The 27,158-nt window shown below is 37.4% G+C and overlaps 1 protein-coding gene across 15 annotated transcripts in view; it reads left to right on the forward strand.

The window, feature by feature from the left end:
- The window catches only part of ARB2A (ARB2 cotranscriptional regulator A), a 481,957-nt gene that overhangs the window by 406,949 nt on the left and 47,850 nt on the right, over positions 1–27,158 (forward strand). For 8 of the 15 annotated variants that reach the window (XM_071097861.1, XM_071097849.1, XM_071097858.1 and 5 more), the window contains one exon: positions 1–9,927. This exon is cut by the window's left edge and continues 26,268 nt beyond it. The exons of 6 other annotated variants lie outside the window; for them this stretch is intronic. Coding sequence is in view for 1 of the 9 variants with exons in the window: in XM_071097859.1 (XP_070953960.1) it covers positions 9,934–9,950 (17 nt within the window). In the remaining 8 variants the exon portion in view is untranslated. One more of the 15 variants, XM_071097859.1, reaches the window with a different exon arrangement.

Genomic DNA, 27,158 nt, shown 5'->3' on the forward strand with positions numbered 1-27,158 from the left:
TTTAGTACAAATGATGCAAATATCTGTGTTACGTACTACCAGAAATTCAAAAAGGAGATAAAAAGAGCTCTATTCTCCAAGGGACTATGTGACTAGATCCCTTAAAAGCAGATTCAAATAAGAAAAACTCAATCACATTAACTTTGAGTTGTGCTTTAAAATTTTTTGCTATTTGTCTGAATCCTGACAAAATGTGTACTGAGGGTAGCAAAACATATTTGTGTATACAGGTACAGCTGCACTTCATTGATTAATTTCTCCATGTAACAGATTTTTATTGAGCATATGTTATGTGCTTAAAACAGGAGATAAGTAGTAAACAAGAAAAATGAAGAAGATAGTGATGATGTTGATAATGATAATAACAGCTAGCCTGTATTGAGTGCTACCTATGTGTCAGGTATTTATGTGGATTAATCCTCATGGTAACAATATGAGGCAGGTTCTATTATCATTCCACTTTGCAGGTGAGGGAATAGATTTAGGGAGACCTCACAGCTAGGAAATAGTGCAACCTAAACTCAACACTGCAATTCTGACTCCCAGGGCCAGATTCCTAACTAACAACACGCAAACACATTCATTTTCCTCATGGAGCATATGTTCCAGCTACCTGTTTATTTAACAAATATTTATCAAGTGTCTACTTTGTGCCAGGCACAGTCCTAGGCCCTGAGTTACAGAGATAAAGAGTTTGACAGGGTCATTGCTATCATGGCTTATACCTTCCAGAGCCTCTAAAAGAGGTTTTGTAAAAAGGGAGAAAGTATGCACGTATTAATGCAAGTACTAGACATAATTGAGGTAATTAATAACATCGACAAGAATTACTACACTATTGAAATATAATACAGTTTCTTTAAAAATACATACTGTATATTCTGAAAGGGCAATGTTATTTTTACATCTTAAAAGGAATTCATTTTCATCTCTGGTTCAAAATGTATACCTTTAAAAAAAAAAAAAAAAAAACTTTTAGCCTAATCAAAATTTGTTCAAGAGCTGTTCCTTTCTTTCAGTTACTAGAAAAAGATAAATTGGGGGAAATTTTATATCTAAAAATGGGACTTTTTACAAGGTGGAAAGTCACCAAGGCCTTGTGTTATCTGAAGTTAAATTTTATCCAAATTTCAGGATTAATATTGCAGTGACAAATATTAGTAAGCCACACACATTTTTTCCAATGGGCAAGATCAAATGACTTGTGAGAAATGTTTTTTTTTGTAAGTTAGACTGTATCCTAAAATTAAGGGATAAACTATTTAGTACTTTGATGTTTTGTCAAATTAATTTATTAATTATAACAGGTAATATTTTAGAATATTTGTTACTGAGTCATCCTTCTAATTTAAACCTTCTGCATGACATAAAAATCTCATTTTGAATTAAAGCTATTCCTTTATGTGAAATAAGCTGAAGCCACTTAAGAGCATTTAAATGAAGAAAACAATAAATAATGGAATTTCAATATTTACCAAATATTTCACTTATATTCTACATTTAGGATATGTCAGAAATCAAAATTGAAAACTCTTGCCTGAGCAGTTACAATTTGACATTTGGAAAACTTAGTGAATATTTTTGTAAACCACTCTGTATTTGGTTTGTAAATGATCATTGCAACTCCTGGTTTAGATTCGTTTCTTTTCTTCTTATTTTTACTTTGTCATCAGTAGTCTTGTCATTATCATCGTTTAAAACGGTACTATTAAGTACAAAAGCATATGCTAAATTCTGGGATGTGAGGCTCGTGCCTGGCCTCAGTGAACTTATGCAATGTAGCCACAAGGGGCAGAAAATATATACTTAAAAGAAAAATAGCAATAAAAAAGATAACAATTTTACGAAATGTGGTTCAGGTAACTAGCTTAGAGTTTGCATACTGTGCTAATTTGTTGAGAAGATAGAGCCCCAACTGGGTTTTATCAGAGAAGTAACCGGTAATTTTGTGGAGAGGGGAAGGCATTCTAGGCATAGAAAAGTAGTGGGTGGGATCTAAGGCAGATCTCGGTGAACTCAGCAGCATTGTGACTGGAGTTTGTTTAAGGACACTGTGAGAGAAAAAGTTAGAGAGAAATTTACAAGCAGTATCTCTAGAGGGTCTAAAGAGTTTTAACTTTAATGTATAGGCCACATAGAGTCACTGGAGGTTTTGGAACAGGGAAATTTGATGAAAGCAACTCTTTAGGGGGATTATCTTGCCAGCACATGTGTAGGACAAGTTGTTTCAGAAGACCAGTTAGAATATTACAACGGTCTGGAGCTAGTATTTCCCAAACTATACAACTGGGAATAGTAATTCTGAGAGCTCAAAATAGTAATAAAAGTGCCTATTTGGGTAATTTCTTTTTTCCTGATTGGAAAAAAAAGGAAACATTGCATATAAAATCTTCTTCTTGGAGATACACTGCACATTAACAAGTTAAAGGCCTGTGCCAAAGAAATCCATAATTTCACAAACTTATTTGCAGATAAAAGGCTTTGTTCATTGTGTACCTATTCATAAACACATCACTGCGTTCCACTGAAATCACTGGAAATTTTGGTCTTATCAATTACCTACTTATTTATAAATCTATCTAAGAAACAATAGAAGAAAGGGAAAGATAATACTCAAAACTTCATTAGAAAGGTGCTGAGACACCATTTAGTCCAGACCCTATCTTTAATCTTGGTAATCAGAAACTGAATGTTACCTTTGACTTTGACACCTTTCTGATCAAACTAAGTAGTGCCTTTAATGATATTTGTTTGCCAATCCTCTTTCCCTCATGAGACCATAAAATACCCAATAATCAGATTAACCTTTGTCTTACCATCACTGTAATCTCTAAATCTGGCTTATAGTAGGTGGTGGAAAAATACTTGTTGACTTGAAAGTGATGAGAAAACTAAACAGTTTGTGACATACCTGTAATGACATGGGTGATAGCAGGATGCATTGAAAATAAATGCATTCCAAGAATTATGTTTAAAATTTTAGCTATGAGAGTGAGGAGAAACTTGAAGACAAGATACTTGGTATATTCCAGACATAACTCTAAAACTAACTAGCAGTTATGATCTTGATCAAATCACTTAAGTTCTCTGAGACTCTGTTTCTTCTAGTTGTAACTCTAAAATATTGGGGGACTCTCCATTTTTTATTATGACAAATAATCAAAAATTAACCAGATGTTGTGATTTACACTGGAAATATATTCTTATAAGAGACCACCTTTAAATACACAAGAGTTTTTAAGTATTTACTTCTTTATAGTTAAACAGTATTCCTGAACCTTACAACTTTTTCTGTTTTCTTAGTTTCCTCTTCGTTCCAGGCCTATCAAAGATGATGGAATCTTTGAAAGTGTGTCGATGTGTATGCTTATGTAATATTAGGACTGAAATTTTTAAATCTTAAAATGTGAAAGCTCCAGTTGTCAGAAGATCATAAGTCTTTACTTTTAAGGACTGTTAAAAATCACCTTCTGTGAGATCTCAGCTTTGGGATTTTTTTTTGACATTTCAAGACTTAAATTTGAAAGTGTAGAATCTCTATAAATACAACATTACCACAAGCCCAAAAAAGTCAAGAAATGCAAAAGGTTAGATTCTTACTAACTCCTCTCCCACATTATGCTCTAAATTGAGTTATGTATCTTTGAGTTAAATACGTAATCAGGAATACTTTATATGAAATACAGTTCAAGTTATGACATATTAAGTTTTTCTCTTTGAATTTTGGGGCATAAAATTGTGTATGTAAATCATGCAATATCACATTTTTTGCATGTGCCCTTAAGGCTTTTTTATGTTTTCTTCACATAGTCCCCTCATTTACAACTTTATCTTGCTGTGGACTAACCATATGGGAAATCCACTATTTTAAACTTAAGCTATTTTTGTGGTGTTACTGCATAAGAAAATGCCTTTAGAGTAGAAAAATCATATATTTTTTAACCAGATTATATAAATAAAAATTAATTTTTCTCTAGTGGTCATTTCTTAGTTCAATTGGAAGTTTATAATTTTTAATTCCTAAATATTTCTAGAAAGCCTCCATTGGCACGGCCAAGTGAAAAATGGAAGATAATAAAGGAGAAGTGCCATGAGACCTGGACATTTTCAATGTGTTGGAAATTTAAAATTATGTGTAATTTACATGAGACATATAAATGAAAGGATAGACTTCACTAAGATTTTTTTTTTTTTTTTTGCTTTAAAAATAGGGTATTTCTCTCCTGCAGCAGCATCTCACATCTCATACATATGTGCATATTTAGTTTTCTATGTAGCATTCAGTCCCAAGAACACTAATTATAATTTTAAATTATCAATAAGATATAGGCTTAAAGTACAGTAGATGTTGAATTTCATCTCTTATAAGATTCCCTATCTAAAGAAAGCAACTACTTTATGCTTTTATTTTCATTTTTTAGAAATTATTGTGAACTTCATAGTCACTTATATTCCACCTTTTACGTTAAAAACACTTTGAATTTGTAGTGTGCAAATAGATATGTGGTTTTTATGTCTAAGAAAAATATTGCCGATGGTAATTCATCTGTGTATCAGGAAACAAGCCAACGCATGGTCCTCAGTTCACATGGGACCATCTCAAAGTGTTTCTTCGAAGTTCCTGTTGGTAATATTTACAAAATGGCTTGCCATTGACTTGTTAGTATGCCCATTACTTTGTTTAGAAAAAGCCTCAGTTATATTGCTTTTTTTTTTTTAGACGAAGTCTTGCTCTGTTACCCAGGCTGGAGCTGTCTGCTCACTGGAACCTCCACCTTCTGGGCTCAAGCCATTCTCCTGCCTCAGCCTCCCGAGTAGCTGGGATTACAGGCACCTGCCACTACGCCCAGCTAATTTTTGTATTTTTAGTAGAGACAAGGTTTCACCATGTTGGCCAAGCTGGTCTTAAACTCCCAACCTCAAGTCATCCACCCACCTCGAGCTCCCAAAAGTGCTGGGATTACAGGCATAAGCTAAACACACTCGGCCACATTTAGATTTTTGCTTGTTTATTTGTTGTCTTTGAAGTATTTCTTCTGCCCACCTTGATTATGATTGCCCCAGCAAGCGTTTACCAAACAGTAGTTCCTTAGGTGTCCTGTTATTTTCCTAAGAAATCTTCAGCTGGAATTTTATATTTCTCTTCTGATGGAAGGATAACTGAATTCTATAATTTTGTTGTCTTTTACATTTGATACAATACAGACAGTCATGTTGAAGCTTCTCAGGAACTAAAATGCGATTTCTATAGTAGGATCAGCTTTGGGAACCATATGAAAAAGTTAACACTTCTCTGTATAATAAATAATATTGTCTGGGGTTTGATGCCGTATTAGAGACATCCTTTCTCAGTGAATTTCCCAAAGAATATGCTGCTGTTTTTGCATAGTGGGATTATTTCTAGAAATGGCTCTCTTGTGCTACCCTCTCAAAACACATTTGGGTCCTTTAAGGATTTTCGATGTGCTTTGCAATCATGCTCAGTCAGTATCCACTCAGTTGTCCCATTGTTATTCTGATATGCATAAACATTCGGTTACACAGTGGGTAAGAGGTAGAGGTAGCACTGAGAACCCCAGGACAGGGACCAAGGCCCAGTTTGGTCTCTCCTTGGCTAAATTCCATTTTGGACAGCTCACTGTTTTTCTTTGATGTGGAGGGTTTAATTGCTTATCTCTAAACATAAGGCTCAATTGGTGGGAGCTTGTGCAAGGAGAGCCATTTGCCCTTTCCTGAATTAAAAAACTGAACATCATTAACAGTTTATTTTTGCAGAGAACCATGCTGCAAGTGGGATACAAAAATGTTATTTTTGACTGCCCAGTTTTGTCCAGGCTCGTCCCTGATTTATCTCATGACCTCACAATAGCCTCTCGTGACCGCCTGGCCACAAAGCTTGATTATTTTGTAATTTGATCTTAGTGGGGATTCCAGCCGTGCTTCCCTGCTCGTGGGCAGCAGAATGTGGCAGCATGCCTGCTCACTTGCCTGAGCGGCTATGATCAGATTACGCCTTCTCAGCGTTTTTTATATTGGCTGCCTACAAAGTTCAGAGAAGCTTGAAGTCAGCCCACTTGAGTTTTACAGCCCTTAACAGAGGGAAACAGAATAGGAATCTTGATCTCATCTGTGTCTACGGTTAAGACAGTCAGAGAGTCACTCAGTGCTGAATATCTGTATCTTTGATTTTTTTCCGTAAACTTTTGTGCATCATGTGATTTCCAAAAACCGCTTTTCCAACTTTGTTATTTTTAGAGCTGGCAGTTGAGTTTTAACTTTTAGCTTTTAGACATGTTTGATAATATGTTAAGGATCTGCATAAAAGATGGGGAAGTTTGACCTTTCATTGTTGTTGTTAATAGCAGATCATTGCTTAGGAAAGCACCCTTTTCCCCGTAATATTCTTTCAGCCAGATATTTGTAGGATGATGATGTTTGTCAACATCTTTATGAGATAACATGACTGCATCCTGTTGAGGTTACAGAAGGAAAACACAGTGTCCAATCTGGCACAGTGACATGGCGTGGGAAATTGAGAACCCGTACTGCTTTCATTTCCTTCACCCAACGAGCAATCAGTGAGCACCCAAAATGTGCAGGCCCTGTGTGAGGCACTGGCGATGCAGCAGTGAGCTAGACACATGGTCCCTGCTCTCCTGGAGCTTCACGTGTATTCCTGGAAACAAGATTTCTTATACGGTATATTTGTTTAACAGCTTTAAAAATTATATTAGAATAATTTCAGATTTTTAAAACGTCAGCTAGAGAGTTGAAAGGTCTTAGGAGTTCATTTTATCCAGCCTCCTTCCTTGTACAATGAGGAATCGCCCCCCCCATGGTATTTGTTCATATGAGTGAACAGAATATGCAATTCATGTTTCATTGTTCAGAATGAAGAAATCATGATTATAGGTTAAGATGTAATTTAAAATCCAGCCAAAGCTCGATTAAAAACAGTTTTGTTTTCTGACATTATCATTCATACGTTCAGTGGACCAGCAAGAAAGCTTGCAAAATGAAGCATAAACAATGTGGTGCCAGTTTGCTTTAAAATCCCTAATATATGTTTTGTAAACAAAGCTTATAAAACTTAGTACTCTACTAATTAAATAACAAGAAAGATTTTATGAATACATGAAAAGCCAGAATGTAAAATGTCTTCAGGGGAACAGGTGCTGTAATGACATCACTGTGTGTCACACAGCATCTTTTTTTTCTTGATACTTGTACTTGGTCATAATGGAAAGAAATTGATTCCAAATGTGTTTTCTTGACCCCCTTCTCCATTCATGTTAGTGCCTAACCTTAAATGATGTTTCTACAATCTTGGTTGTATTTACAGTAATTATATGCATAATGTAGCATATTATTGTCCAGACTTCCTGTTTAATCAGTACAGAGCTTCTTACAAGTGCAGCTGAAAAGGGCAAACAAAATTAAAGCTTTATATACCAAAACAAGTTTGATTTGCTAAGCTCCCAGCATTCCAAAGTACACAAATTTGTTCCACTAAGTTTTCCGATGGCTTGCAGATGGGCAATGATTAATCAGAGAGCTAACTGTGAAGTAGTTTGCAATTAAACTGGAAAGCTCTGAAGCATGCTAATTGAATCAGAAAATTAGAGACACTGAACAGTAATTGGCTATTTCTCATGCAGCAGGTGCCAGGCCACTCATCTGTGGAACAAGGTATTTAAGGCACATTAGCACTAGTAAAAATACTTCTTGATATGGAACAGTTAGATTTTCTGCTCATTTTCACCATGGATGTCAAAACATACAGCTGTGCTATCTGGTACTTGCAATTCATGTTTGAAGAATTTAAGTTAGGTAAACATATGGGAGAAAAGTAGTGGGCAACCTCTAAGCGCTCAGGAAGCATTTTAGAAGAGACACCAAAAATGAGGAACTGAGTGAGGTTTTTGTTTTTTCAACTCAATCACTTTTGCTTTCTTATTGTACATATTTAGAAGTTGAATTTTCTGTTTAGTGTTAGTTTAAAGCAACAACAGTATAAATCTAGTACTGCTGTGAGCTTAGTAGATACATAAAGCCAATTCATATCATATCTCAGCATGAGTTTATATCTTCTAATTAGTACCACCATTTTACAGAGTGAGCACACGCTATGAAAGTTTGTTTGCCATGCCAACAGGGACCAGGACATGTAGTTTTTCTTTAGTAGAATGATCTGTCGTAGGATCGTGAACAACTGTAACCTAGCCAGTGGGTAATCAGGCAAGTATGAGATTTAATAAGTTCAATTGTAGAAGTTCGTTTTAATAATAATCATTTTCATATTATGAAGGGTGGGGCATATGACTTCTGGTTCCCATTGCTTTAATTAGCATTCAGTATTGTTATTAGAAAGTGAAAAGTACAAATGAAAATGAAAATATACTAAACTATACTGGTTGAGAAGCAGAATATTGCAGTATTCACATGTTAATCATTACTTAGAAAATAGTGAGTTTGAACCAACAGACATAAATTATAAATTATAAATTATAAACAGTGCATAGGGGATATGTTATAACTGTGTCTCATTTAAATTAAGACAGGGAGTTTTCTCTGCACAAATAATGTTCCTTCATTAAGTTTTAAAGTCCCCTTTATAATGTTTTATTAAGAACATTTAGCAATATGTTACCAAAAAAGGTTTTAGGTTGAACACACAGTTTGTAAAAAAATATAGCACACTACAAGCATAATGCTTTTTGTCTTCAAGCTATACGTTTTTTTAAGTCAAAGCAAAAGCTCCTCTTTGGCAGGCCTCCTTCTCTACCCCCAATAAACCATGTGCATTTTGCATTATTGAGTCTGAAAGCAGTTCTGAAACATTTACATGATCAATGTCTTTGGCTTGAGGGATAAAGTTTTCTCTTCCATGGACAAGTGAGAACATATTGATCATTTTATTCTATTTGCTATTTCTAAATTCAATATACCTCTTGAGTCGATAAGCGAGATCGAGAGCATATTCTTTTTTGTGTGTGCCTGGTTGTGGCTTGTTCTCAAGATCCAAGATACATTTTTGATTAATCACGAATGCTCTGAGGTCATGGAGAGCAAATGTGTTTGTGGAGTGTCAGCTGATGCTGTCAGATAAATGTCTTAAGCTTAGCCAGGGTTCATGCCCCAGCTTTAGGCTGTGCCAAATGTCTCCCCTTGTTGAGGAAGATAACAGCTACACTGGAGGCGACTGAGCTGTTTGTTCACTGAAAGGGCTGACCTTGCCATATGGGGCTACAATCAGGTGAAAGAAAGAGTGTAGATGTTTTAAGTGAAACTTTACAAATTTCAACTTTCCATTTGATTCCCATGATCTTGTTTCCACTAACTTATATTCTTGGTGTTATATGTCTTGTCTGATTGTAAGTATGTTGCTTAAGTGTTTCCGATTAGACTCCTGAAGATAAATAATCCCTCCAATATTGTTATTGGTGTATTCTGAGAGTATTTTGGCACTATCAGTGTGTTATTGAAATACTGAAAAATCACAAAAATATTTCTTAGAATAAAAGGGATATGTTTCTCTTTGAGTATGTGCAGTAAAGATTATTCCTGCTTTGCAGTTTTCTTCAAATCCACTAAATTAAAAAAATATGGTCTGGCCAAAAAGAGGTCGTTTGTGTTAATGACCCTTGTCCATGTAACTTCTTATCTTCAGAGGACTCGTTTAATCACATTTACCCCCACTTACAGTAATTTGTCTTCTTTTACTAGACAGAGTCTATAAATAGGAAATAATGACAAACCTAAACTAACACCTGGAGAATGCTTTTTACGGGGGCTTTCCCTGTTTGAGACTAAAGGCAGTCAGAATAATCATATGGTGATGCATAAATAAGTGAACTCTCTGTGGGCTATTTGTGGGCATTTGCTGCAAAATACATTCTTTAAATGAAGTGTCTTTCTTCTTTCCTATGCCAGTTTGTTCTTTTCTCTGAAGAAGCTGGTGTACTTTTCTTTCCTTCCTCCAAGAAGTTCATACTGCTATGGGTAAATCATCAGTGCTAATTAGACACAATAATGCTAGAAGAGAAAAGAGAGAGAGAAAAAAAAAAGAAAGAGAAAGAAAAAAGAAAAAGAGAAGAGAGAAAGGAAGAACACATCTGTCGTGAACTCCCACCAGATCTCTTGAAAATGAGTCATTTTAAATATTTTATGCTGAACACAAAGATTCTTGAGTAAATGGTTTTATATTCTGTGTCATAAAACAAAACTGTCAGTGTCAGTAAGCAGTGCTGCTTAAAAACTCTCTTTTTTTAAATTATTTCTTTTAAAATTACCTCACACTTGAAATGTAGATTCTGTTGGCTATCTATAAAATCCACAGTGTAAAGTAGAAAAAGGAAATAGAACTAGAAGAAAATAAAAGAGATTCTATTAACTTCAGAAACTTTTCCTTTATCAAGAGATACTTTAAAAATGTTATATTTCATTATCTAGAGACAACTATGTTTCGTGTATGTTGGCATTAGTGAACAAAATGAAGTTTGGTTTGGTTTGGTTTCTGCAGAAGCTAAAATTACAAATAGACCAAGTAGAAATGCGAGAAACTGAGGATAACATCCATGGTCAGACATTAAACTTCTGGTGATATGATTAAAAGAGCCAAGTCAGATCGTGCTTTTCTATAATTTTCTATTAAAGACTAATAAAAGCTAATGCCAAAATCATATTTGTAAACCACAGTTTTAAGTGTAAATGTAGAATTGTAAAATTCTATTTTCTTCAAATTTAAGCACAGTTTAGTTCTGGACTAAATTTTGTGGGTTTTCTTTAAGTATTCCTTGCCCATCATTAATTGTTTTTTCTTCTTTATCTCATTATCTTAAATTTTTTAATGCACTAAAATATTTGTGATGCATGCCGGGCGCAGTGGCTCACGGCTGTAATCCCAGCACTTTGGGAGGCCGAGGCGGTGGATCACAAGGTCTGGAGATGGAGACCATCCTGGCCAACATGGTGAAACCCCATCTCTACTAAAAACATAAAAATTAGCTGGTGTGGTGGTGAGTGCCTGTAATCCCAGCTACTCGGGAGGCTGAGGCAGGAGAATTGCTTGAACCAGGGCTTCAGAGGTTGCAGTGAGCCGAGATGGCGCCATTGCACTCCAGTCTAGTGACAGAGCAAGACTCCATCTAAAAAAAAAAGAATAATAGTGATGCACACAGCAACATTTCTATCACTGCTTTTTTAAGACTACTGCCAAAAGATGGTTAACCCTTTAGTTACTATTGTTCTCAGTCCCCATCATTGTAAAAGTATTGAACATTGTCATGCCCAAGTCATATGTAGGAAGAGACTTGGGATTGTTTCACTTTTCATATGTAAATATGTCGTGTTATTTAGAAGACTGATAATTGATAACAGTACAATAAAATTCTTCTTTAAGATTTGGAGCTAATTCTTAACACAACTTAGACCCACCTTTGGAAGAGAATAGTTAAATAAACTGATCTTAAGCAGAGCTCACTCAGCCATTCCTCGAAGTTACTATCTCCTCACACAGTACTTACCAGCATACCTACATACTTACCAGTTCTTTCCATTGAAATGAATGAGCTTTAGTATGTCTGCAACATTTCTATTTTTCTTCACACTGTCTTCTACCTTTATCCTTTTCCAAGCTACTTTATTTTCCTCCCATTTAAAGTTTTAAGTCTTAATGTTTATTTATTTCAGTGACCAACCAATTATGAAAATCTTAAAAATGAGTCAGTACATTAAAGTGGTATTTTTTCCAAACTTTGGTCCTCTTTTTTAGTATTAGAGCTTGTTGAAAATTTGAGGAGTCATCTCAAAAATTCTGGAAAAAAGTATTAAATGTCCAAAAATTTTCTTTATAAATCAAGTTTTGCTTCATTTTTTTAATAACATGAAGTCTGATAGTATTTCCAATGTCCAATTAGAGCTGTAAATCCTACTTTTTATTAATCAAATATTGGAAATGATTTCAATATACCTAAGGGTTTTTTAAGGACGTGAATCCTCAGCTCTTATTATTTGACATTTAGAACAAATTTTCAAGTGATATTGTAATTCTATGTTAGTCCACTGTATCATCTAAAATGACTTATTTACATTTTGGGCTTTTATCTTTATTCTTTACTTACATATCCAAAAAAATAAGGCTGGGTTTTATACTGTGCTTCTTTATATTCTGTACTTTTTAGTTGATTATAAAATGGATGGTAAAATCATTATTGACAATTATCACTCAATAACAATTGATGCAACAGAAATGATGACAGTGTATGTTTATTTTCTTAGACTTTTCTGGCTTCTTTAAGATTCTGGAAGGTTTGAAATTACCAGTACCCTGTTGAATAAAATATATGGAAAATATCTTGTTTTGAGGGTTTATAATGCTTCCCTTACTAATGAGGAAAACAATTCATCTTTTTCAAGTGCGTAATCAGTGTCAGCATTTTGTATATCACAATGAAAGTCCTGAAATAGTGGCATTCCGGATGCTCCTGTGAGGAAGCAGACTAATCTATTATAAGAAAATCACTTTCCTCTTATACTTTTATAAAAATTCTAGCAGGAAAAACTAATTAGAATTATTTTAAATACTACAATTGTAAATGAAGGTAATTTAGAACATTTCAGCATTGTAAAGTGTATAATCACCACTGCATTTTTATACACAAACAGAGGACTGACTATAGTCTTTGAGAAGATCTGTCCCTTTCTAGACTCATAACTTTTTCATTATCAGAAATGTACAAGAAATATTATGTTTGTAAGGTCTCATTACTCGTTAGGCATAACTAAATACAACATGTAAAAAATGAGATTGTGCTTTAAATTGTTCCTATGTGAATGAATATTCATTTTGTGGGAATTTAATCTGCTGGTTTTTTCCTAAACTTAATGACATAGAAGGCATTTCTAAGTGAAAATAACAGACATGGTATGTTGCCCTGAATTATGCTGAGTATATTTCCTTTACCTTCAAGAAAGGCTACTGAATTTACTTAAGCCTTGAAAATCATAGAATCACTCTAGATAGACTGAGGAGGGGCTGCTCCTGTTGAAGGAACAAACAAAGGTAAATGAGCCTGAAGCATGTAGAACAAGGAGGAGATCCAGGCAGAAGCCACATTGCTTAGAGCCTTGGAGTCTTGGAGTCCAAATTTTGAATTTCTTGTAAGTACAGTGGGAAACCACTGAGGGTCTTGAGTTGGATAGTGATCACATCTATTTTAGAATAAAAGTGGATTAGTGGGGGAACAAGCATGTAAGCAGCTGACCAGTTAAGAAGCTAGCTCATAGCCTAGGCAGGCAATTATGGTGACTTGGATTTTGGTGACAGGAGTTGGAGATGGGAAGAAGTGTCCAACATAATCATTTAGAGATGAGAAGTGAGGGGATAGGAAGGATGAAAAATGACTCCTAGATTGTTGGCTTGAACATCTGGGTGGTGTCATTTACTAAGATATGGAAGTCTAGGAGAAGAACAGGTTTGAGAGGGAAAATTGGGAGCAAAATTTTGGCATTTAACCATGCTCTCTTTTTATGTTAGAACCTTTATTTAAGGAAATAGTCTAGAGATCAGAGAAAAGATTCAGGGTAAGAAAGAAAAAATAGCAAGTGCATAACTTTACGATTTCTTTTTTACCAACATGTGAAACTTCTAACATGACCTAGAAGTTATTGGACTAGAATGTAAGGGTCTAACAACAGTGTGTATGATTAGAATATAAAAGTCACCGTTGACTAACGGGCTGTGTACACCCTCCGAATTAGCTACTTCTGACCAATGCAGATTTCATTTGTAGTATGCAGAAGTTTGCCTTCTGCACACTGCAATGGGGAAAGGTTTTCCATAGCCCCAACATGACAACAACACGTAATTTGAAAAACAAGTTCTCCTTCCCTTGATTCTCTATTAAAGAATTTTAATAACATAAAGAATCCACAATGTTAATGCTGCCTTACAAATATAGGTACTCTGTTTTATACTGTTTTTGGCTGAGTAACCCTTTGCAGATAGGTTTCTCTAGTTAGCCCCATTCAAACCTGAAAACAGTGCCTCTCATAACTTGTCTTGTCAGTCAGGTATGAAGAAGACATGTCCCCAAATTTTAACTAGTTCTTCCCACTTCCATGAGAGTAGATTTACCATTTCGGTGTTATGATACATTTGTCTGAAAACCACACCCTTAATTGTTGAGTGTTATCACCTTTTAAAAAGGTACTTTGTTTGTGGGTGCTTGTTAATTTGTTCATTCACTCACAACTCTAAAGCGCAAAGCTGCCTTCTTTGGCAGACTGGTTTTTATTTTCACTTTGTATGGCGTGGGGAATACAGCAGTGGTAAGAACAACTAGAATTAGGAAGGGACAAATGTGGTATTTCACTTCAAACATGCAAATTAGGATGACTTTTAAAGTTATAGTTCCATCAGCTTATTTTAGATACTTTAGAAAGTACTTTAGAAAGTTCCAAAATCATTATTCAGACATTTGGGGATCACAGGTTTTGGTGTAATTATCAGCTTGCTCTTGTGAACAAAATTATAGGCCAATCCAGTTTTCCCCATGGCAGATCGACAGACCTAGTAGATTGAGTAGATGCAATGTCTGCATTATATATTGACTTTGGTAGAGCTGTCCATTGTCTCTTTCACAGTCTGATGATCAATAAGGAGGGAACTGGATGAATGATAAGAAATGGTAAGACAAAGAGAGAAGACTTTGATAAGAATAGTTTTTATCAAAGTATAGTGGTAAAGAATAAAATACATAGTGAAGTGAAGAGGAATATTCTAAATTCATGTACTTAGCCTATCCACTGTTCCTAAAACTCAAAAAAACAAATACCATCTTAAATGCACTGAATTAAGTGGACTCAAATTTGCATTTTGTTCTTTGTCTGCCTCTTTGGTAATTTGGAAAGCTTCTTCTGATTTCTTTGTCCTCATGTTGCTTTTTAAAAACACTGTCAGCCAAGGCCCTATCCCCATTCTTTTGTTATTCTTATATATGTGGACTGCCATCTGCCTTGCTTTTCTAGATCATAGTCATTTTTGCCTTACTAATTAAATAGCTTTAACAAGCCAGGCATGGTGGCTCACGCCTATAATCCTAGCACTTTTTGGAGGCTGAGGTGGGAGGACTGCTTGAGGCCAGCAGTTCAAGACCAGCCTGGCCAACATGCCGAAACCCTGACTCTACTAAAAAATATAAGAACTAGCCAGGGATGGTGGTGCACGCCTGTAGTCCCAGCCACTCAGGAGGCTGAGGCACGAGAATCGCTTGAACCCAGGAGGCAGAGGTTGCAGTGAGCCAAGATCAGGCCACTGCTCCAGCCTGTGTGAGACTGAGACGCTATCTCAAAATATAATAATAATTTTTTTAAAACATAGTATTTCTTTAAGAACATAATATTTTTATATTGCTGTTCAAATTAGACTTTTTCTTACCAAAAGAAAACAATTCATAGAAAAAGAAATTTAGTGATTGAGATTAGATTGTATAAAATTAAGTGTAGCATCATGAACATTCTAATTTAGTCATTCCTTACTCCTCCTTCACATCCAAACTTTCCCTCTTTAAAGTCATTAAGAGTAACATTGAGATTATCTTGTCTTTTGGCAGTCAAATTCACCTTTCAGTGTGCAAGAGCTGTGATATGAATTTACCTATAAATTGACTCAAAAAACTAATGAATATCACTAGCTAAATTATGGCTTGACTTTTAAAAATGCATTCTTAAGCATTTCCAGGCTGAGAATGGTGTCTCATGCCTGTAATCCCCATGCCAGGAGGATTGCTTGAGGCCAAGAGCTCAAGACAAGCCTGGACAACATAGCAAAACCCTGTCTTTACAAAAATAAATAAATAAGCAAGCTGGGCCTGGTGGCACATGCCTGTAGTCCCAGCTACTCCAGAGGCTGAGGTGGGAGGATCACTTGCACCCAGGAGTTTGAGGCTGCAGTAAACTGTGATCACACTTCTGCACTCCAGCCTGGGCAACAGAGCAAGACTCTGTCCCCCCACCAACCAAAAAAAAAAGAGAGAGAAATTTCAACAGTGGGCATCCATCAAGAAAACTCTGAACAGCTTTAAAGCTAGTTTAGGCACTATAAGAGGTTGTAGATATGTAAAACTGGAAGGCATGATTAGTACCCATTAGGAGCTTACGGTTTAAGGAAAATGCAAATTTTGACTTCTACAACTACTAAACAGCCAGAAGTGGGGAAATTAATACTGTAATCTAGAAGAAAGGGTACACAAGGAGGTTTCAGCCTGAAGGAGGATAATGTAAGAAGAAAGGTGAGGGAAGCAATTGGAAGTGTTAAGAAAAACCTCATAAAGGCAGAGAGGAATGATTAAGGAATATTCAGAAACCTGTCACTGTGAGAATTTTCGATGTACGCACCTCATCACCAAGAACTGGTAAGACTTAAATCCTACAACTCTTATTATTTTTGGCATTTTCTCAAAGTATAGATTGTGATCTGCAATTTACAGATTCATTCTGGACTCCAAAGGAATAAAAATTTTAAATGTCCTTTTTATGGACCACAAATTGTACCACATCTCTTATATTTACAACTCATGAATAAACTTGTTTTTATGATTTTGGTCTATTGTTCTGTGTTGAGAGGCCATGTACATAGTTAGCAGCATCCACCACACCAAAACTGGAGCTTTAAGGGAAGGTTTCCTGAACAGTGAGCTTTGGGCCAAACTTAAAGGAATCTGGAATATGCATTGTTAAGTAGGCAGGTAGGTATTCCAGGGGGCAGATGGAATGTGACTTGCACAAAACTATGGAAGTGGTAATAAGGGGATAAAAATTAATTTTATTGGTTTGGTTAGTACCTGTCATTTGTTAGAACAATACGACAATAACCTTTGGAATGGCCTGGTAACACAAATTTAATAATAAATCTCCTTTTCTCTGTTAAATGGACCAGGATAAGTAGTGTTCACTGCAAGTTCCTATATTAAAAAAAAAAAAAAAAAAAAAAAAAAAAAAGGATATAGCACTATTTTGATCCTTTGATTAATTTATAAAAGTTGACCTAAGTACCAAGGGGTCTGGGTTAGAGAATATTAAATACATATTCTTTTCTTCACAAGTTCCATGGTATAAAATGTGTACAGTTTTTCATGAACAAGCCTTTATTAAAAAATCATTCTGACCAATTCATTTCTCATTTTCAAAGTGGGCAATACACCTTCCATATGTCATTCATGTGAAATAACTGTGTGTACTCTGAATAAGATGTAGATGAAAGGATCCATGAGTCTACGTTTATTAAAATGAAGGTTGAAGTCTTTCAAGATACCTACCCTGGTATCTTGTGTAATCTTCTATCAGGATTGTATCTCCATTTCGGTTTGTATGACACTACCTGTTTTGAATAGGATAAAGACTCATTGTTACTGTCAGGCCCGTTTTCAAACTAAATATTCATCTAGTCCTTTGTGGCTGCCATTTTTATCAGGCATTCAGAACAGCTTCCCTTTGCTGATCTGCCATTTTCCTGCAAATCACTGTTTCACTTGTATGATTTCTAGTGAGACAAGCTTAGACCTGGCTGCCTTTCTCTCAGTAACAGAGAAAAGAAATGTCTCTGGTGCCTATGCTGCAGAGAAAGTTGATTCATGTGTAAATTATCATTTGGCCTTTATTTGCTTGGCCTGTGGAGAGTACACATGCAGATAAAAAGCTCTGTAGGTCAGGGCTCAGTACGTGCAGGTTTCTCCAGTGGCCACAGTGACAGCGTTAGAATTGTTGTCACAGATTATCAGACACGCTATGATGTCTTATCATTATTTATTTGCAGTGGTCTGTGTTAAATAAACTCTAACATGGAAAATGCATCTATAGTAATAGAATGCCATGTACCTGACCCCTGTTTGTTTTATCAGCTCACATTCTAAATAATAAAAATTGGTTTAGGTTTTCTTGATGTTAGATCTGACATCTGTATGTTTCTGCCATCAGTGTTTTCTGTCTTTGGTCTATCTCCTCTTTCTTTTACATTATGCTTTAGTTTTATCAAACTTGACTGCTGTCCAAGTTTGTTGCAAACCCTGGGTACTCTCTTAGTGACAAATCCTATCAATTAAGGTAGATGTAAAATGCTGTTTAAGGTGTGTGTAGCAGCTTCTAGGCACTATGTGGGAATAGTTATATAAGCTACAAAATCTCTTATCTGTGACTCAGTTGGTTTTCTTATAAGTAAAATCATTTAACACAGACTCATTATTAACTTCACTATTAAAAGAAGTAAATTGTGATTTCATTTATTTTTTAGAACATCATGTCAGTTCTCTAGGTATAAGGTAAATTATTGAATGTACATATGAAACAGAAATGCATTGAAGGCCAGGCACAGCGGCTCATGCCTGTAATCCCAGAACTTTGGGAGGCCAAGACAGGCAGGTTACTTGAGCCCAGGAATTCAATACCAGCCTGGGCAACATGGCAAAACTCTGTCTCTACAAAAAATACAAAAATTAGCCAGGCATGTTAGTGCATGCCTATAGTCCCAGCTACCTGGGAGGCTGAGACAGGAGGATCATTTGAGCCTGGGAGGCAGAAGTTGCCGTAAGCTGAGATTGTGCCATTGCACTCCAGCCTGGGTGACAGAGAGACACTTTCACAAAAAGGGAAAAAGGAAATGCATTAATAAATTCCAAAATGATATGATGACTTCAGTCTGCTTTTACTGTTAAGGTCTTATAATATCTGTCATAAGTGTAGAGCTAATATATTATACCTATTTGTGCAACTTTTATTTATTTGTATAATTCATATTATGTATATTTATTGTCACATTATAAGCTTTTTTTTTTTTTTTTTTTTTTTTTTTTTTGAGACAGAGTCTCCCTCTGTCGCCCAGGCTGGAGTGCAGTGGCGCGATCTCGGCTCACTGCATGATCTGCCTCCCAGGTTCATGTCATTCTCCTGCCTCAGCCAAGTAGCTGGGACTACAGGCGCCCACCATCACGCCCGGCTAATTTTCTGTGTTTTTAGTAGAGACGGGGTTTCACCGTATTAGCCAGGATGAAGCCATATTATTTTTTAAAGTATGTTATAGCCCAGGTGTGATGGCCTCTAACATGCTTAAAAAATATATGCCTATAATCTCAGCATTTTGGAGGGCCAAGACAGGAGGATTGCTTGAGGCCAGGAGTTTGAGACCAGCCTGGCCAACATAATGAGAACCTGTCTCTACAAAAAATTTTAAAAAATTAGCCAGGCATGGTGGCACACACCTGTAGTCCTAGCTACTTGGGAAGCTGAGGCAGGAGGATCCCTTGATCCTAGGAGTTTGAGGCTGCAGTGAGCTATGATTGTACCACTGCCCCCCCACCCCCCACAGCCTGGGTGACAGAGCAAGACCCTACTGCTAAAAAAATATAAAAACAAAAATAAAGTATGTTAGAACCAATGGAGTATGTTTTATGAGGCCTACCTTACTATCAGAACACTATTGATACACGAACCCTTTGGAAAGCTTTCCTCTTATAATAAAATTAAATGAGTTAAATTATGCACTTAGTATTATAAAATACTATATTTATTTCTTTCTAAAAATAAAGAACTGTTGAAGAAATTATATTTAGAAACAAATTTCTTTCACTTGGCCAAAAAGGTATAATATTTCATTGTAACTTCTCGTATTCCATTACAGAAACAATGCACTATTTATTTAGAGTATACTTGTAATTGTAATTAACTATATGGAAATTACATTTAGCTAATTATCACCAAGACTTGAACAGGATGATCTTCCTTCTTTTGCTGTCTGCTGTGCCTCTCACCACCGAAGCCCAGCTGAGATGTGAAAGGGGGCCAATCCCATTCCATCGTCATGCATGCCCTTAGACAACTCTTTCCCTGGGCAGTCTATCCAATAGCCTTTTTTTTTTTTTTTAATACTTTAAGTTCTAGGGTACATGTGCATAATGTGCAGGTTTGTTACATATCTATACTTGTGCCATGTTGCTGTGCTGCACCATCAACTCGTCAGCACCCATCAACTCGTCATTTACATCAGGTATAACTCCCAATGCAATCCCTCTCCCCTCCCCGTGATAGGCCCCAGTGTGTGATGTTCCCCTTCCTGAGTCCAAGCGATCTCATTGTTCAGTTCCCACCTATGAGTGAGAACATGCGGTGTTTGGTTTTCTGTTCTTGCGATAGTTTGCTGAGAATGATGGTTTCCAGCTGCATCCATGTCCCTACAAAGGACACAAACTCATCCTTTTTTATGGCTGCATAGTATTCCATGGTGTATATGTGCCACATTTTCTTAATCCAGTCTGTCACTGATGGACATTTGGGTTGATTCCAAGTCTTTACTATTGTGAATAGTGCCGCAATAAACATACATGTGCATGTGTCTTTAAAGCAGCATCATTTATAGTCCTTTGGGTATATACCCAGTAATGGGATGGCTGGGTCAAATGGTATTTCTAGTTCTAGATCCTTGAGGAATCGCCATACTGTTTTCCATAATGGTTGAACTAGTTTACAATCCCACCAACAGTGTAAAAGTGTTCCTGTTTCTCCACATCCTCTCCAGCACCTGTTGTTTCCTGACTTTTTAATGATCGCCATTCTAACTGGTGTGAGATGGTATCTCATTGTGGTTTTGATTAGCATTTCTCTGATGGCCAGTGATGATGAGCATTTTTTCATGTGTCTGTTGGCTATATGAATGTCCTCTTTTGAGAAATGTCTGTTCATATCCTTTGCCCACTTTTTGATGGGGTTCTTCATTTTTTTCTTGTAAATCTGTTTGAGTTCTTTGTAGGTTCTGGATATTAGCCCTTTGTCAGATGAGTAGACTGCAAAAATTTTCTCCCATTCTGTAGGTTGCCTGTTCACTCTGATGGTAGTGTCTTTTGCTGTGCAGAAGCTCTTTAGTTTAATTAGATCCCATTTGTCAATTTTGGCTTTTGTTGCCGTTGCTTTTGGTGTTTTAGACATGAAGTCCTTGCCCATGCCTATGTCCTGAATGGTATTACCTAGCTTTTCTTCTAGGGTTTTTATGGTATTAGGTCTAACATTTAAGTCTCTAATCCATCTTGAATTAATTTCCGTATAAGGAGTAAGGAAAGGATCCAGTTTCAGCTTTCTACTTGTGGCTAGCCAATTTTCCCAGCACCATTTATTACATAGGGAATCCTTTCCCCATTTCTTGTTTTTCTCAGGTTTGTCAAAGGTCAGATGGCTGTAGATGTGTGGTATTATTTCTGAGGACTCTGTTCTGTTCCATTGGTCTATATCTCTGTTTTGGTACCAGTACCATGCTGTTTTGGTTACTGTAGCCTTGTAGTATAGTTTGAAGTCAGGTAGCGTGATGCCTCCAGCTTTGTTCTTTTGACTTAGGATTGTCTTGGAGATGCGGGCTCTTTTTTGGTTCCATATGAACTTTAAAGCAGTTTTTTCCAATTCTGTGAAGAAACTCATTGGTAGCTTGATGGGGATGGCATTGAATCTATAAATTACCTTGGGCAGTATGGCCATTTTCACGATATTGATTCTTCATATCCATGAGCATGGTATGTTCTTCCATTTGTTTATGTCCTCTTTGATTTCACTGAGCAGTGGTTTGTAGTTCTCCTTGAAGAGGTCCTTTACATCCCTTATAAGTTGGATTCCTAGGTATTTTATTCTCTTTGAAGCAATTGTGAATGGAAATTCATTCATGATTTGGCTCTCTGTTTGTCTGTTACGGTGTATAAGAATGCTTGTGATTTTTGCACCTTAATTTTGTATCCTGAGACTTTGCTGAAGTTTCTTATCAGCTTAAGGAGATTTTGGGCTGAGACAATGGGGTTTTCTAAATATACAATCATGTCATCTGCAAACAGGGACAATTTGGCTTCTTCTTTTCCTAACTGAATACCCTTGATTTTTTTCTCTTGCCTGATTGCCCTAGCCAGAACTTCCAACACTATGTTGAATAGGAGTGGTGAGAGAGGGCATCCCTGTCTTATGCCAGTTTTCAAAGGGAATTTTTCCAGTTTTTGCCCATTCAATATGATACTGGCTGTGGGTTTGTCATAAATAGCTCTTATGATTTTGAGATACGTTCCATCAATACCGAACTTATTGAGCGTTTTTAGCATGAAGGGCTGTTGAATTTTGTCAAAGGCCTTTTCTGCATCTATTGAGATAATCATGTGGTTTTTGTCTTTGGTTCTATTTATATGCTGGATTACGTTTATTGATTTGCGCATGTTGAACCAGCCTTGCATCCCAGGGATGAAGCCCACTTGATCATGGTGGATAAGCTTTTTGATGTGCTGCTGGATCCGGTTTGCCAGTATTTTATTGAGGATTTTTGCATCGATGTTCATCAGGGATATTGGTCTAAAATTCTCTTTTTTTGTTGTGTCTCTGCCAGGCTTTGGTATCAGGATGATGTTGGCCTCATAAAATGAGTTAGGGAGGATTCCCTCTTTTTCTATTGATTGTAATAGTTTCAGAAGGAATGGTACCAGCTCCTTCTTGTATCTCTGGTAGAATTCAGCTGTGAATCCATCTGGTCCTGGACTTTTTGTGGTTGGTAGGCTATTATTGCCTCAATTTCAGAACCTGCTATTGGTCTATTCAGGGATTCAGCTTCTTCCTGGTTTAGTCTTGGAAGAGTGTAAGTGTCCAGGAAATTATCCATTTCTTCTAGATTTTCTACTTTATTTGTGTAGAGGTGTTTATAGTATTCTCTGATGGTAGTTTGTATTTCTGTGGGGTCGGTGGTGATATCCCCTTTATCATTTTTTATTGCGTCTATATGATTCTTCTCTCTTTTCTTCTTTATTAGTCTTGCTAGCGGTCTATCAATTTTGTTGATCTTTTCAAAAAACCAGCTCCTGGATTCATTGATATTTTGGAGGGTTCTTTGTGTCTCTATCTCCTTCAGTTCTGCTCTGATCTTAGTTATTTCTTGCCTTCTGCTAGCTTTTGAATGTGTTTGCTCTTGCTTCTCTAGTTCTTTTAATTGTGATGTTAGAGTGTCAATTTTAGATCTTCCCAGCTTTCTCTTGTGGGCATTTAGTACTATAAATTTCCCTCTACACACTGCTTTAAATGTGTCCCAGAGATTCTGGTATGTTGTATCTTTGTTCTCATTTGTTTCAAAGAACATCTTTATTTCTGCTTTCATTTCCTTGTGTACCCAGTAGTCATTCAGGAGCAGGTTATTCAGTTTCCATGTAGCTGAGCAGTTTTGATTGAGTTTCTTAGTCCTGAGTTCTAGTTTGATTGCACTGTTGTCTGAGAGACAGTTTGTTATAATTTCTGTTCTTGTACATTTGCTGAGGAGTGCTTTACTTCCAATTATGTGGTCAATTTTGGAATAAGTGTGATGTGGTGCTGAGAAGAATGTATATTCTGTTGATTTGGGGTGGAGAGTTCTGTAGATGTCTATTAGGTCTGCTTGCTGCAGAGATGAGTTCAATTCCTGGATATCCTTGTTAACTTTCTGTCTCCTTGATCTGTCTAATGTTGACAGTGGGGTGTTGAAGTCTCCCATTATTATTGTATGGGAGTCTAAGTCTCTTTGTAAGTCTCTAAGAACTTGCTTTATGAATCTGGGTGCTCCTGTATTGGGTGCATATATATTCAGGATAGTTAGCTCTTCCTGTTGAATTGATCCCTTTACCATTATGTAATGGCCTTCTTTGTCTCTTTTGATCTTTGATGGTTTAAAGTCTGTTTTATCAGAGACTAGTATTGCAACCCCTGCTTGCTTTTGTTCTCCATTTGCTTGGTAGATCTTCCTCCATCCCTTTATTTTGAGCCTATGTATGTCTCTGCATGTGAGATGGGTCTCCTGAGTACAGCAGACTGATGGGTCTTGACTCTTTATCCAGTTTGCCATCTGTGTCTTTTAATTGGAGCATTTAGTCCATTTACATTTAAGGTTAATGTTGTTATGTGTGAACTTGATCCTGCCATTATGATATTAACTGGTTATTTTGCTCGTTAGTTGATGCAGTTTCTTCCTAGCCTCGATGGTCTTTACATTTTGGCATGTTTTTGCAGTGGCTGGTACCGGTTGTTCCTTTCCATGTTTACTGCTTCCTTCAGGGTCTTTTGTAAAGCAGGCCTGGTGGTGACAAAATCTCTAAGCATTTGCTTATCTGTAAAGGATTTTATTTCTCCTTCACTTATGAAACTTAGTTTGGCTGGATATGAAATTCTGGGTTTAAAATTCTTTTCTTTAAGAATGTTGAATACTGGCCCCCACTCTCTTCTGGCTTGTAGAGTTTCTGCCGAGAGATCTGCTGTTAGTCTGATGGGCTTCCCTTTGTGGGTAACCCGGCCTTTCTCTCTGGCTGCCCTTAAGATTTTTTCCTTCATTTCAACTTTGGTGAATCTGGCAATTATGTGTCTTGGAGTTGCTCTTCTCGAGGAGTATCTTTGTGGCGTTCTCTGTATTTCCTGAATTTGAATGTTGGCCTGCCCTACTAGGTTGGGGAAGTTCTCCTGGATGATATCCTGAAGAGTGTTTTCCAACTTGGTTCCATTTTCCCCTTCACTTTCAGGCACCCCAATCAGACGTAGATTTGGTCTTTTTACATAATCCCATAGTTCTTGCAGGCTTTGTTCATTTCTTTTTCTTCTTTTTTCTTTTGGTTTCTCTTCTCGCTTCATTTCATTCATTTGATCTTCAATCGCTGATACTCTTTCTTCCAGTTGATCGAGTCGGTTACTGAAGCTTGTGCATTTGTCACGTATTTCTCGTGTCATGGTTTTTATCTCTATTCGTTCGTTTATGGCCTTCTCTGCATTAATTATTCTGGTTATCAATTCTTCCACTTTTTTTTCAAGATTTTTAGTTTCTTTGCACTGGTTACATAATTCCTCCTTTAGCTCTGAGAAATTTGATGGACTGAAGCCTTCTTCTCTCATCTCGTCAAAGTCATTCTCCGTCCAGCTTTGATCTGTTGCTGGCGATGAGCTGCGTTCCTTTGGAGGGGGAGATGCGCTCTTATTTTTTGAATTTCCAGCTTTTCTGCTCTGCTTTTTTCCCCATCTTTGTGATTTTATCTGCCTCTGGTCTTTGATGATGGTGACGTACTGATGGGGTTGTGGTGTGGGTGTCTTTCCTGTTTGTTAGTTTTCCTTCTAACAGTTAGGACCCTCAGCTGTAGGTCTGTTAGAGATTGCTTGAGGTCCACTCCAGACCCTGTTTGCCTGGGTGTCAGCAGCAGAGGCTGCAGAAGATAGAATACTGCTGAACAGCGAGTGTACCTGTCTGAGTCTTGCTTTGGAAGCTTCCTCTCAGGGGTGTACTCCACCGTGTGAGGTGTGGGGTGTCAGTCTGCCCCTAGTGGAGGATGTCTCCCAGTTAGGCTACTCAGGGGTCAGGGACCCACTTGAGCAGGCAGTCTGTCCATTCTCAGATCTCAACCTCCGTGTTGGGAGATCCACTGCTTTCTTCAAAGCTGTCAGACAGAGTCACTTGCATCTGCAGAGGTTTCTGCTGCTTTTGTTGTTGTTGTTGTTGTTTAGCTGTGCCTTGTCCCCAGAGGTGGAGTCTACAGAGACTGGCAGGCCTCCTTGAGCTGCTGCGAGCTCCACCCACTTCAGTCTTCCCAGGGCTTTGTTTACCTACTTAAGGCTCAGCAATGGCGGGTGCCCCTCCCCCAGCCTCGCTGCTGCCTTGCGGTTAGATCACAGACTGCTGTGCTAGCAATAAGGAAGGCTCCTTGGGCGTGGGACCCTCCCGGCCAGGTGTGGGATATAATCTCCTGGTGTGCCCGTTTGCGTAAAGCGCAGTATTGGGGTGGGAGTTACCCGATTTTCCAGGTGTTGTGTGTCTCAGTTCCCCTGGCTAGGAAAAGGGATTCCCTTCCCCCTTGCGGTTCCCAGGTGAGGTGATGCCTCACCCTGCTTCAGCTCTCGCTGGTCGGGCTGCAACAGCTGACCAGCACAGATTGTCCGGCACTCCCCAGTGAGATGAACCCAGTACCTCAGTTGAAAATGCAGAAATCACCTGTCTTCTGTGTCGCTGGTGCTGGGAGCTAGATAGAGACTAGAGCTGTTCCTATTCGGCCATCTTGCTCCGTCCCCCCAATAGCCTTTTTTTATATTCCATGTGGAGCAAGGGGGAGATGGGTGTATATTCAGCCTACCCATCTATCTCACCTGATCAGTTGAAATAGCCTCTTTCCTCATTTCCTCCTAATTTCCCTACTCCACTCCTCCTAGGCTGAAATAATTTACCAAGTTTAGCCCAAATGGAAAAGAAAAATACAGGAGGAAACTTTTAGCTTTCCTTCAGGGGAAGGGGAATGCTAAAGCTCACCTACCTTACCTTTAGTCTCAAATAATAACTGTAGAGAAAAGTTTGTTTGTAACTTAAAGAAGAATCTTACAGAAAATATGTAAGAACTAGATTTCATGCTAAAATCTTAACATAAGCCAATTAGACTTTATAATGTTGCTGTAATGTGAAATGAATCTGGTATGGGGTATTGTGAGAGTACTCGTCATCTTGTGTAAGTTAGTTACAATTACAAGTAACTGTAAAAACAGTTTGGCACAGGTAAGCAAATTGTCTTATCACTTGATTGACTGCAGTTTATATAGTTTGGTTTCAACCAGGAGAGGGACTGGAAGAAAACAGAAGGGATTGGCTGACAGAATAAGAGAGTTGGTGCTGTGATTTGAATATGTCTCCTCCAAAATTTAGGTGTTGCCAGTGTAACAGTATTGAGAGGTGCGGATTTTGTGGGGTGATTGAGTCATGAGGGTGGGTCCTAGTCAATGCAATTAGGTTCTCTTTATAAAAGGGCTTGATGGAGGGAGTTAGTCCCTCTTGTCTGCTTTGTGCCACATGAGGACACAAGAGTTCCTCCCCTCTGGAGGACACAGCCCTCGTCAGATAAGCAAACCTGCCAGCACCTTAATTTTGGACTTCCCAGCTTTCAGAACTGTGAGAAATAATTTCTGTTCTTTTCAAATTACTCAGTCTCAGGTATTTTGTCATAGCAACACAAACTGGTCTAAGACAATGGAGTAAAACTCAAAAGATGGAGTTACAAAAGAGCAGCCTTGCTTAACACCGTCTACCATCTACCCAGTGATCATCACTACAGAGTTGGAGAGAAGGAGGGACAGTAATTGTAATGGGGGTTGTCCTGTCGGTACTCCTGGCA

The sequence above is a fragment of the Macaca nemestrina genome, chromosome 6, assembly GCF_043159975.1.
Source record: "Macaca nemestrina isolate mMacNem1 chromosome 6, mMacNem.hap1, whole genome shotgun sequence".
Taxonomy (NCBI): Eukaryota; Metazoa; Chordata; class Mammalia; order Primates; family Cercopithecidae; genus Macaca; species Macaca nemestrina.